This window comes from Mastigoproctus giganteus, chromosome 8 (assembly GCF_048544385.1).
Source record: "Mastigoproctus giganteus isolate SK-2022 chromosome 8, ASM4854438v1, whole genome shotgun sequence".
Taxonomy (NCBI): domain Eukaryota; kingdom Metazoa; phylum Arthropoda; class Arachnida; order Uropygi; family Thelyphonidae; genus Mastigoproctus; species Mastigoproctus giganteus.
In genome coordinates, this window is record NC_143582.1 from 16,486,453 (window position 1) to 16,500,386 (window position 13,934).

Below are 13,934 nucleotides of genomic sequence, written 5' to 3' on the forward strand. Positions count from 1 at the left end.
CTTAGAAAGGCTTATGATATTGTTGCACATGGAAGACTGCTGCACAAATTGGAGCAATGTGGCATTGGAGGCAAATTGCTGCTATGGATAAAGGGATAGTTGAGTGGGAGAAGACAAAGAGTGGTAATCAACGAACACTGCTCTTCGTGGACTAATGTTATTAGTGGAATCCCCCAAGGTTCAGTGTTGGGTCCATTGTTGTTTTCTGTATTCATCAATGATATTGATGATGGTATATCAGGCTTAATGTCCAAGTTTGCAGACGATACGAAGGTCGGCAGGGTTGTTAATGACATTAATGACAGTATGCTGCTGCAACAGGATCTAGAAAAATTGAGCAAATGAGCTGAGAGATGGCAACTGAAGTTTAACATTGACAAATGTAAAGTACTACATATGGGAAGCAGTAACCCCAGAGTAACGTATCAACTGTGTGGTACTACACTGACAAGAGGTAGAGAGTGAAAAGGACCTGGGGGTAATTGTGCAGGCAAATATGAAGTTTTCTGAGCAGTGCAGACGGTCTGCAACAGTAGCTCATGGTGTCTTGTCAATGATATATATGAATTTTTCTAGCAGGGATAAGGAGGTGATTATCCCCTTGTATAAGGCAATGGTCAGGCCACACCTTGAGTACTGTATACAGGTCTGGAGGCCTCATTTTAAGAAGGATGTAGAGCTGTTGGAATGAGTACAGAGAAGGGCAACAAGATTAGTGAATGGAACAAAGGTTTGCTCTTAGGAAGAAAGGCTTAAGATTTGCAAATTACAGTGTCTGGAGATAAGCACCTGCAAGATGATCTGATTGAGGTGTATAAAGCCTTGAATAGTTTGAGCATGCTCAATGCTGATGGGATTCTTCCTCTTGCTCAGAATAATCACCTGAGAGGGCATAAATTCAAATTGAGGAAAGACAGTTGTAGGATAGATGTGTGGAAGTTTACCTTTAGCAGGGTGGTTGATTGTTGGAACAAACTTCCATCTATTGTTGTAGAAGTTGATAGCTTAAACAGATTCAAGGCAGAACTAGACAAAACATTTGGAGTGAGTGGATGGGTGAAATGAGAAGGGTGTGTATGTGTTTTTTTTTTTTTTTTTTTTTGGCTGATGCTATATAAGCTTGCTTTCTTGCATCATGTGCCCTTGCTAATGCTAACTTATTTAGGCTTTAAATTGGAATTTTCTACTGCTCTGGCACTACTGAAATTCACACATCTGATGGTTAATCCAGTATGAAAGAATATGCATTACACTAAATGCCACTCTCAGTTGCATAGCCAATAAATATACTACTTTGATAATGAAAGGCTCTGAGTTTAAATCCTGCATTTATTTTTCTTTAACAAAGTTTATTTTTTAAACATCCATTTACCCCATTTTAAAAAGAGAATGAAATGAGAAATGAAAGAATGAAAACAAACTGCGAAAGAAAAATGCTAATAATTCATATTTATAGATTTTATAATAATAAAATCTTAATCAAGCACTACAATAATAGGATTTCAAGCTAATAATAATCCTTATACTGTTTACACTAATGGATAACATACGTTTGAAGATTATATTTGTACAATCTATTTAAATCATCTGTAGTTCTAACTTGATTTTAGTTCTAAAATGCTTCAAGTTTGTTGTTTCTAATATTACCATAGAGTAAACCACTTATGCTAATATTTAATCTTAGTATTCTAAATGATAACTTGAATAACTTTAGCTTAATTCATTAATAATATCTGCATAAAAAGACGACCGGGTGGGAATTTTTTTTTTTTTTTTTTTTTTTGTTTTGTGAGCTTTTATTTTAATTAAAATCAAACTGTAAAGGACTTTTTAAGTTGTTAACTTATCTTCAGTTTCTCTTAATCTTAAACTATAAATAACTATGACATCACCAGCTGTAACTTAAGCAGACAAATGTGTCAGTTGTAGCTTCTTTTCAGGGAACCTAAAACTACACCAAAGCGACAGCTGCTTCTGTGTCGGAATGTTCATTTAAACTTGTATTCAGATGGAAGTCACACCATTTTTCACATTTTCTTCACTGAAGAAGGAAAAATATGTGGAAGCAAGAATCCAGAAGACACTAATAATATAACAATATCTTCAAGGATGTTTTTCCTGAGATGCTGAAAATATATTAGAAAAAGTGATAAAAACTGAGGTAATTGTAATTACCTGACAAACTTCTGTGGTAGAATAATCATATGAACCAAGAAAATGTACAAAGGGAGAGTCAAACAAGAGCCAGTGTTGTTTTTTTGTGCAATTTTCTGCACTATTTTTACTTTACATAATTTTAAATTTGTGTATGAAATACCTAATTAATCTATTATTTGTTCTTCGATTATTAGAACTAGTCAAATAAGGACACAAATCCTTCTCATCTTTCACACTCTTTTATATGTGGTATAACTTCTTTCTTTTCTACATTTAACATTTTGATGATTTTCACTAAGAATGTGGTGGATTATGTATACCCATTTAGTTATTTCAAGGAAACAACAAAAAATTCTCAGTGTATTGAAATTATAGTTGGCAGAATACACATTGTAACATTTATAAACCATTTTGCTTGTCCTTTTCCATATCCAGGATAAACTGTCAACTCTAAAAATGTCTTCATGTCATTTTATTTTTTTTTAATGGTTTAAATACATGACAGTTAAAGAAACATGGCTGCTACATCAAATATAAACAAAAAAAATCATATTTTACAATAATAATAACTTTTAAGTAATAAAAGGTGCTGTAAAGGTTTGCTGTTTTTCCTATAACATGTATTTATTCAATTTTATCATGTTTGCCAAAGCAATTGAAGGGCTGATATACTAGACAGTTTTTCAAAGTTTTGTGAAAGTTAATTAACATCAGAAGATTGTTATAAAAACATATTCATTTACATACCCATTCTACAAAAAATTGCAGAAATATGGTACCAGAGGTCATCTTTCTCTTGTCTTTTATGCATTTCTCTGTTTATCAGTTTGCAAATTTTTCTTAATGACTTATATAAAAGTTTCAACAAGCATTTCCTGATTTCATCTATTGTTTCAACAGATATAGGACAGCCTGAACACTTCCTGTCATTGCCTTTTCATGAGTGATGCTACATAAGCCTTGCTTGCTTGCATAATTCTGTTTCAGGGCCATGCAAATGGGGAGTACATTGGATTTGCTGCAACAGGGCACCCCTGATCTAGGGGGGGGGGAGAGTGCAATCGAGGGAGCCATCAAAGTCTCAACATAAATAAACGAGGCCCCTTAACCCCATTTGCATTTGGGCTCCCAAGTATCTTTGCATGGCCCTGTTCTGTTTATACTAATACTGATACAGTTGAACCTCATATCCAAAATTCTGAATCTTTCAAATAAGGAACTTCCCATCATTTATCATCTGTGGCATAGTAGATTATCACTTGCCACCATTTTGGAAAGTTTTAGGTTCAAATCTCTTTTAACATGTTATTGAAGTACAGATGGTACTTTATAATAGATTTACAGTAAATGACATCTTATCCAGCATTTGCTAAACTGGTACTTCAGTTGAGCTAACAGAAAGGTGGGAACTGGTGGTAAACCATTGGCTAAGCTGCATGCAGAAATTGCAAAAAAAAAAAAAAGACTGTCGTTTTCCTTCTTCTTTTACAGCGTTCTGTTATTTGTTAATTTCTCGAATAAAGAATAAATCGTAATCTCTTAGAATTACTAAATTTTTATAATATTGAAAAACAATAGCACTTTTACTCGCCATGATACGCAACATAAGCAAATAAAAAAATTGATATTTTTAATAAGCTAGTGCATGGAATTAATTCATAGGATATAACTGAATATATTACTGGGTTATTTGTACGTAAAAATATTAAAGAAGAGAAAGTTAAAAACTGTTAAAATTTTGTGCAGAAACAGGATTTACAACAAGTTGATTTTAAACTGAATATTCTTGAAAACGTTTTGTACTACTGAATGTTAGTAAGAATTAAATGTATATTTGTCAATGTATACTCATGATATGTATATATGTATTATTTTTTAGCTAAAATTTTTTTTCTACTGTAGTGGTTAAATAATAATCACTTCATGCATGTACTTTGCTTATTTAAACTTACACTGCTAGTATGGTGTGTGGCAGATGCCACTTTTTAAAATTTTTCTGTTTCTTTTTAAATCTGTAAATGAAATCAGATCTTCTCATGAATATTATCTAACTGGTTATACAGTATTTTCTGTTTTCATTTCAACGTACTACGAATTATGACAATTTTTTTGTTTGGCATTTAACAGATGCCAAGTGAGCAGAAGTATTGTCTTTCTTCTAGCAATTCCCATGTGGCATCTGTGAGATGCACCATCATCATCATCAGCCATTTTCAATCCACTGCAGGATGAAGGCCTCTCCAGCAACTTTCCAGTTCCTTCTGTTTTGTGCAATGGCCATCCATTGACTACCCACAAACTCATGAATTTCATCTATCCATCTCTACCTTGTCTTCCAGGTTTTCTTCTAGCTCCTCTGGGTACCATTCTTTTATTTTCTTAGTCCATCTGTCATCGTGTCTTTGAGCTATGTGTCCTGCACAAGACCATTTTAGTTCTTTAGTTTTGATAAGAATGTCCTTTACTTGAGTTTGCTGCCTAATCCATGTGTTTCTCTTATCTAACAGTCTGATTCCCAATATAATTCCTTGTGAACACCTTGTAGATATGGGATAACAAGCTAATTGGTCTATAATTTCCAATTTCTGATTCCATTCTTCGCTGTGTAGTTCTCAGCTTCTCTTCCATTCTTTTGGTGAGTGCCCAAGTTTCACTTCCATAAGTCATGGTGGGGAGTATACATTGGTTCATTATTTTACGTTTCAGACAAACTGGGATATTGTTCTTCAGTATATGACTATATTTCCTGAATGCAATCCATCCAAAATTTATTCTTCTCTCGACTTCCAGCCATTTATCATTATTACAGCTAATAACTTGTCCCAGATAAGTATATGACTCCACCTTTTCAATTACTGCTCCTTCAATCATTATGTCCCTTTCTTTGGCATACTTGTTCATCATTACTTTTGTTTTATCCATATTCATCTTTAGTTCAAAATCCTTACTAACTGATTAAGATTTTCCTCTAATTCTTTGGGATTGTGGCTTATGACCACAATGTCATCTGCAAATCGTAAATGGTTTAGGTACTCTCCATTCACACTGACTCCTTTCTGCGACCAGTCTAATCTTCTGAAAGCTTCCTCAAGGGCAACAGTAAACAACTTCGGAGCTATTGTGTCTCCTTGTCAAACTCCTTTCTCAATTTTAAATTTACTACTGTCTTTGTCTAGTCTAATAAAGGAGGTAGCATTCTCATATATTTTCTTCAAAATCATAATATATGGGGTATCTATGCCTTGTCTTTCCAGTGCCCGAAACATTACCTTATTTTGTATTGAGTCAAATGCCTTTTCATAATCCACAGATGCCAGGCAAAATGGTGTTTTATATTCATTTCCTTTCTCCATTAGCTGTGATTTTACGTGAAGGTGATCCATAGTTGAGAATCCTGTCCTAAAGCCAGCTTGCTCTTTCGGTTGATTCTCATCAAGTATTCTTTCTAATCTGTTAGTAATGACCCTTGTGAACAACTTGTAGATATGGGATAACAAGCTAATTGGTCTATAATTTCCAATTTCTGATTTATTTCCTTTCTTATGCAGCAAAACTATGATTGCATTATTCCACTGCTTAGGAATTGCACCTTTTCTAATGCATTTTGTGAAGAGCTTTGCCAGTTTTTGTGTTATGTCTCTTCCTCCCAATTTTAACAACTCTACAGTAACTTTGTCTTCCCCCGGGGCTTTCTGATTCTTCATTTTCTTTGATGCCTGTTCTACCTCATCAGAAATAATATCGGGTATGTTGTATGTGTTGCTAATTTGCGATCCATCTTCCCCACTGCTGGCATCATTTCCTCACTCCTTGCTATTTGAATTATGCCTTCTCTGCTATTTATAAGTACACTATCGCTATTCTTCAGTTTCAGTATCATTTGTCTTTCTGTATTACTGCTCATGGCTGCTGATTTAAGTCCTTGTTTTCCCTTAATGCTTGTTCTACTTTTTTTGTGTTAAATCTTCTTATGTCCTCTCTGAGCCTCTTTCTAATTGGCTTTGCATAACTCAGTGTACTCAATTTTCTCCTTGTCGGTGTGTATATCTTGCTCTTCATTTGTCGCCTTCGGTTCATCATAACAAGTGTTTCTTGACTAATTTTTTCTTCTTCTTTGGATTTCTTTTCCCCTATAGGTTTCTTGGGGTTTATCACTTTCAGAAAGTTGTAATATTCCCCGTTGATATCTTGGTCTTAAGCAGTCTGCAGAAGCTCAAACTTGTTCTTAAGTTCCAGTACATACTGTTCTTTCTCGTCTTCTGTTATCTCAAAGACCGTATTATTTACTCGAGTCAGTTTTTTTCCCTTCCTACATCTGTATCAAGTATGCACCTTACCATTCTGTGATCACTTCCAACATTTACCTTATTCAGGATGGTAACATCATTCATGATATATCTTCTGTTAGTGAGGATGAAGTCGATTTCATTAGTTGTTAATCCATTTGGACTCTTCCATGTCCACTTTCTGTTCACCCTTTTCTTGAAAAAGTGTTCATTACTGACAATCCTTGAGATGCTGCAAATTCCACAAGTCTTTCGCCTCTATTTCTTTCACCAATTCCAAAATTTCCTATAGTTCCCCTTTCTGCGCTGTTTTGTCTTTTTCCAACCTTAGCATTGAAGTCCCCCATAATAATAGTGTAGTGGGTTTTCTGCTCATCTAGAAGACTCAATTTCGGTGTACATTTCTTCAACCTCTTCATCATCGTGGCTCAATGTTGGTGCATAAATCATTATAACCTTTAGCTTGTACCTCTTAGAAATCTTGAGTATTAAGTACATCTTGGTGATGTACTTTTGAATTCCAAAATGTTGTTTTTTATATCTTTATGGACCAGAAACCCAACTCCACCTTCGCTCCTTTCACTGTTTCCATTGGTGTACAGCAGATTTCCACTTGATACACGGCCGACCGGGCTAGCCAGGTGGGTAAAGTGCCTGCCTGGCAACCCAAAGGTCGCGGGTTCGATTCCCACCTCGGGCTTGGATCAAAGTACTGCAAAAACCTTGGGAGGTGCACTATGGCCACAGAAGCCGATGCGCCAACAACTACCAAACCAAAAAAAAACCAACCAACTTGATACACTTATAAGTGATTCATTTCTTCTTCTTGTTTCAGCCAAACCGATGATATCCCAATTCACATTTTCTAGTTCCTTTTCCAGCTCTAATGTCCTGTCTTCACTAATGAGCGATCTTACGTTGTAACAGGCCAAGTTCAGTTTCTGTGCATGGCAGACTGGTCGTACCCAGAGATTCTTAGCACCCTCTACTTCCACTCTGATCCTCTCGCTGCCGTAAGAGGGGGAGTGAAAGCTGCTGGGGACTGAGGGCCATTTGTTTCGTCGTGCTGTCATATGCTGGAGGGTTTGGTCTTTTCCTCTTCACGCTGACCAGGCGTCTTGAAGAGAACCACTCTACATGTTCGTTCCCACCTGAGTGACGTAACAGGGCTTACCATCGAGAAGGTGTGCATGAGTGGATTTTAGGGAGGCAGGCCAACTGGACTTCTAAATCTTCTGTAAAAGAAAGATATTGGATCCATCAGTGTTTTAGACTGAGTGTCTGATAACACACAGAATACCTGTTCCCCTCTAAGCCCCAGAGATGCAGCAACAAGTGTCTAATCTTGCCATAGAGCTTTGGTTTTTCCAGCTAAGTGCGAACAGCTGAAAAAAATATAGACACTGCATCTGCTAGATGCCATGCAAGAGTGTATTTTAGTCCAGGGAACGAGCGACATTACAAATTCTAAAAATATGATAAAAATTTTATTATTATTAATATTATTGGTTTTGCTTGTTTATTCTCATTCAGCATTTTTTAACTAAGTTTTAGCAAATCATAATTAATAGATTGCCATTTTCAATTAAGTAAAAAAAATTAAAAATTAATTTTTTATAATTAAAACAAAAAGGAATATCTCACAGATGCCACATGAATGTGTTTGTTAAATTGATGGCATGTGTGATGGAAAGTTAAAATGGATTTATTTTTATTACACTATATTATGCAATATGAGTTTGTGATGGAAAATACAAGCGACTGGAAATTAGTGTTCATAGCATTTTTTTATTAAAAAAAATAAATAGATTATGTATCATCACAGGAAAAGAATATTAGGTATAATTATAAACTTAAGCATTGCATTAAATTGCATTTTGCTTTGTAAAATTTTGTTTTACATTTTACAAAATAAAATGCAATTATTTTTGGAAAATAATTCATGGTAATCTAGAAACTAGATTAGATATAATCTACAATCAATATGAGAATGCTTATGACAAGGCTCTCTCTTATTAGTATTAGTGGCAAATGATGCAAGAAAGCAAGCTATACAGCATCAGCCAAAAAAAAAAATATATATATATGTATGTTTTATATTAGAACCTAAAATATTAAACTTGGACGCTTTCCTTACATGTATGGGGCCAGCCAAAAGCACTAGACTAGCTACTGTACACCTGTTTTGCCAACCTAGAGCTGGCCCTGGTCTTACATTATCTAGTAAAACTAGCACATTGTCTGAACCGTCAAGTTTTATGCATACTGGATTTGGATAAATATCTATTTATTTTTCTCTTTTAATCATTTAACCATTTAACCCTTGTTACACTATCAATATTAGAAATAATTTATTTTAAACCAACATATTGATGTACATTATGAGATTTTCTGGTCATCCTTTATATAAATTTAGGTTACTGGCAAATTTAAAACAGATTACTTCTCTTGAATTCTATAAAATTACTCTATTCACCTAGCTGTAACTCATATTATTTGAAAACATTATTTTCTTGGCTGATCCATTAAAAAAAAACAGAAAAACAAGAACCCTCTGCTGAAAAGCGGGTCAAAAATGATCCTATATACTTCCTAGTTTTCATGTGTCTGACAGCAGATTAATTAGGCTTTCTTTCTACTCTGTCATTCTAAATTTATATGGATTTTTTTTCTTCCAAAAGTATGATCTTTCTTGTAGTAGCTATAGTCTCATCCAACCTCAGCCCCCTGACTGGCACTTTGTATAAACCACTTTACATACATTTTTCAAATACATCTGCTATTAGATGATACCACAGATTATTCTCGACTGTATAATGTTTTTAATGTAAAGTAAAATCCAATAAGTATAATTGAAATAACTTAATTATTTATACAAATAAAAATAAATAATAAATAAAAAAAAGAAACAGCTCCAAGGCACAAATGACATTAAACACTGTCTTTATTTCCTTTAGGAAATTAAAATGAACAAATCCCCTTTAAAAACATATTTCTATTTTATTAAAAAATATATTAATATATTTTATTAAATTATTAAAAAACAAATACAAAAAAATTTATATAATGCAACTTAAATTACATTACTTATTGAGTTATTCACACGCACACTCACAGAGAGAGAGAGAGAGAAAATATTGTGATTTTTTAAAATACGACTTTTCAAACATTTATAATGTGGCCATGTATTAATGGCAGTTATTAATTTTTTTGGATCATTAGTGTACTTAAGTAAGGAATCTTGCTTGTTTACAGTAGTTATGCAGTCTGTGTGTGTTTGCAAAGTTGACAGCAGAAGATTCAAGTTTCAGTAACCTCTGGTTTCCTGCATCATGTGAATACCAGTGAATGGTGTGCATTTTATGAGAAAAATGGTCTAAAATATAACACAGAACAAATGTTTTTGGCACATGGCTTCTTATTTTTCTTGCTTCAGTGCATGCATATATTATTTGTGAGAGTTATGAAATAAAGGGTGCCCACATATAAACCTAAAAAAAGTGCCAATTCATTTTTGATCACATTTTTCTCCATTGTGATGTTACCAAAAAAAAAGGGGGGGGGGATTAACTTGATGGTCTTGAGAATCTTCATGGATTAAGGCTATTATTATTTCTATGTGAAAAAAAAAAAATACATGGGACTACAAACTCCCCTTCCCCAACACTTATGCCTTCCAGAAAGTTAAGGAAAAATACAAGCAAGACTATTAGTGCTGGACAATACTATGGACCTTACTTGGTGGTGGAGGGCTTTGGTGTTTTCACTGAAAGCTTTTCTTTGCTTCTGGTTTGTAATGGTGGAACCGTTGGTTCATCTCTGGCAAAAATATGCTTCATGAAGCTCCTACCTTTACCTGGCATATAAGATGTTATAAGCAAGGACTTGTGCAACTTAGTTGTACACACTTTTTAATAATACAAACCAGGGGAATATCCTCCAAGTGTGCAGCGAACATGAACTCTCAAATACAAGAGAGCTGCTCATGAGGTATAGGTAAGGCCCACTTCGTAGTACATGTTCATCTTTTACATCCAAATGCACTGAATCCCAGATATTCCACTGATACAAATAGCAAGCAGCCATTTATACATGTTAGCAGAATGATATTCACCATTATGATGATTTTTTCTGCACTGGACAATTGACCTTCAGCTTTGCTGAGGTGTTTATCAATATGTGCTTGTCTAAGTCACAGGAAGACTGCAGTGGACTGATAACTATCCTCGTATCATTTGCATCACTTTGAACCTGTTGTTTCAGATTGTGTTCTCTTAAACCTGTGCAGAAAAAAAAAATTAACTAGAGGTATTCCTTCTGCAACCAGAAACTGTATTATAGCACACTACATAATGAAATATACATAAGTGTTTCCTTCTTGTTCAGTATTTTTATGTTTCATTTGAATAAATCTTAGAAGTTTCACATTCCTTACATATTACCATTTTTGTTGAATATTCCCACATTTGTAGCACAGCTGGAACTTTTGGCTGATGTATAAATTTACATCATTGCATCATTTACCACTAATACACTAATAATAAATACTAATAGTAATGAGGCACAAAACTGAACAACCATAAACTACATACTCCAACAGCAGACCCCTATTTCAGTAACCATCAATGAAAATGATTGCACTAGAAACTTGGATCCTAGATCTTTGTATATATATATATATATATATATATATATATATTAAGTTACCCTTGATCAAGATTATTATATTGTAAATTACTGCATAGGTGTAGGAATTATGTATTTTTTAAAAATTCTTTTCATCAACTTTTTGTAAATTTGATGCAGCAGTTTTGTGGATTGGTTATTATAGAAGCTTATTCAGCATTTATATACAGAGACTGAAAAAAAAAAAAAAAAATCCTTCATAAATATACATTAAAGTCAAAAATATACAATACTGATTGAAGTTTGCATTACAGTCAATTGCTTATAAATACTGTTTAATTTTAATGCGGTAAGTTGTTCTTTTGTTAAATTTTTTGCAAAATCAGTTGGAAAAACTACTTTAACATTTTCCTGATTTTCATATGAAACTCTCCATTTATAAACACCTTCTTAATTCCTCTTTTTCATTATTTTTTATCACTAACTGGAGATGACCTCTTTTAGCCCTATTTCTCTACTTCTTAACTAGTACCACTTTGTCCTCTATCCCTGTTCTTTGTTAGTGCTGCCCCCTTCAAGCGATGGGAGCCGTGAAAAACGCTCTTTGTTTCTGGAAGATGTCCGTCTTCGACATCAGTGGACACTCCATGAGGATCTGTGCAACCATTGGTTAATGGATGACTGTTCATGGCCACAGTGTAACCGAGAATGTCCTCAGCTTCGTAATCCTTTCACTGGAGAAGATATGGATTTAATTGAGCTTCTCAAGTCATTTGGCTTGGATATGTCTAGTGTGGCAAATGCCCTTGGTGTGGACTTGGCAACTCTTAATGATATGGACCATAATATTTTGTTGCGGATGTTAACACAGCAAACTAACAAATAGCTACTGGTGAGAACAGCGCAGCAAGTTTACTGCTGTTCTGATGTCACAGTTGTCTTATCCTACGACAGTGCCATCTGAAGGTCATCACCAGAATTTATAGCACAGTTACAGGATAAACTGTATATATGAATGTACAGGCCGGTGCATTATTATATTTTTCATAATGATGCCAATATTTAAAAGAATCAAAACATTTCCCAGTTATTTTGGGTAACATGGTTAAACTGATTTATATTTTACGCAGACACTGTACAAAATATTTTTTTTTTTTATTAAGTCCATTATTTGATAGCATCATAGTATTTAAACAAATCTTAATTTTCTTCTTGAATTTCTTTTTAATATATGAAATATTTACTATCATATGTTTTGCAATTTAAATGTAAATATATGACTAGTTATTTGTTAATACATTAACAACAAATGGAAGTTTTGTAAAAATCATAATGATTTAAATAGAAATTCAATTATCACAAAGTTGTACATATCAGTCATGTACCCATTTGAATTTTATAGTATTAATATTTTTATATTAATTTCTACTTTTGTATATTTATGTTTGAAATCATTATAGAATATTCCTTTAAATTTGAACAGATAATATATATATATATATACACACATATCAGAAAAATTTAAGAAAAGATTAAAAAACAAATAATTGCATATAGAATTTTTTTATACTGGACATTTTAGATGCCAGCTGATATTATATCCATGTTTTTCTTATGACTTTTCTTCCACTTATTTCAAAGTTCACATTTTAAATATTTCTAAAATCTCTCTTTTAGTGTTATTTACTTGTAAATGTGATGAGGAATAAACTGTATTTTGGAGATGACAGTATCCTCATTACCATTAACTAAGAAAATAAATATCTTTATTTTCAATTAAGTGTTAAATAATTTTTTAATCATCAAATGAAATAACTAGTTACACCATCTAGTTATTCTGTAGAATAACTAGATGGTGTAATTCATAATTCAATAATTCATTAATATTTTAACCTAAATTGTCTTAAATTTAAATTAAATTATTCATCCTGCAGAGGTGTGATGAATTCAATAAGCTTCAGGAATGAAATTTTCCATTTGACACTTCTTGGACAAGCATCTTTTTTGGTGTTATGTTTTATGATTTACTGGAAATGGTTATATAACCACATTTTGAAGGAGAATAAAATTTGGGCTGCAAAAAAAAATTTGTTTTCAATGGCAAGCTATACACAGAAAAGTGGTTATATAACCATGGGTTCTGTGAGAGTTACACACACCTGCTAAAAGATTAGATGTATTAGTTGTGTTTTTTTACCTTCTTTGGAATTCATAATTCTATAATTACTCCATTTTATTTACACTTGTACCTCTGGTATTGATAATTTGATGTCATCATGATATTTTAACAATGACTGTAAAAGATTATAATAAAGCCAGCATTGTCATCCCAATGAAGAGGAAATTGAAAGAGTAGTAATATCATCTTATTATATGGCCTTGCCATGACACCATAATGTTGCAAAAGTCAATAGTTATATCATTAAACCCTTTTTTGTTCTGTTTATATATGAATTATGCCATCTTCGCCAGTGTAATCTTCGTACAGGTGGCTATGAAGGTTAGGTTACATTAACAGTCAAAATACAGTACCCTCCTAGCTGCTATTTTCAAAAGCCTAAGTTTGTTTTTGTTTGTTTTTTTTTTTTTTTTAAGAGCATTAGCAACTAAGGCCATATTGCTCGGTGCGGTGCTCATTCCCTGACCTTTCCGCATGCTCCGTATTTGGTGGTGACGGGCTTGAACCCCGGTCTAATCAAGAAGCGTGTGCTACGCACTGCTGCTCCTTCCCACCTGGCTACGGAGGCGCCCAAAAGCCTAAGCTTAATGAGGCTAAGAAAATATAGTAAAATGTACAGCGGACTTAACTTAATTGCCAATTGTATTCCTAAATGGAACACTACTCATGTAGCATCCATTAGACTG

General features: G+C 33.6%; 1 protein-coding gene across 1 annotated transcript in view; it reads left to right on the plus strand.

Moving 5' to 3' along the window:
- The window catches only part of Notum (palmitoleoyl-protein carboxylesterase notum), a 98,003-nt gene extending 85,923 nt beyond the window's left edge, over nt 1-12,080 (plus strand). The window contains exon 12 of the mRNA XM_090380148.1: nt 11,633-12,080. Coding sequence (XP_090236274.1) covers nt 11,633-11,955 — 323 coding nt within the window. The 3' untranslated portion in view covers nt 11,956-12,080. The remainder of the gene's footprint in view (nt 1-11,632) is intronic.
- The last annotated feature ends 1,854 nt before the right edge of the window (nt 12,081-13,934 follow it).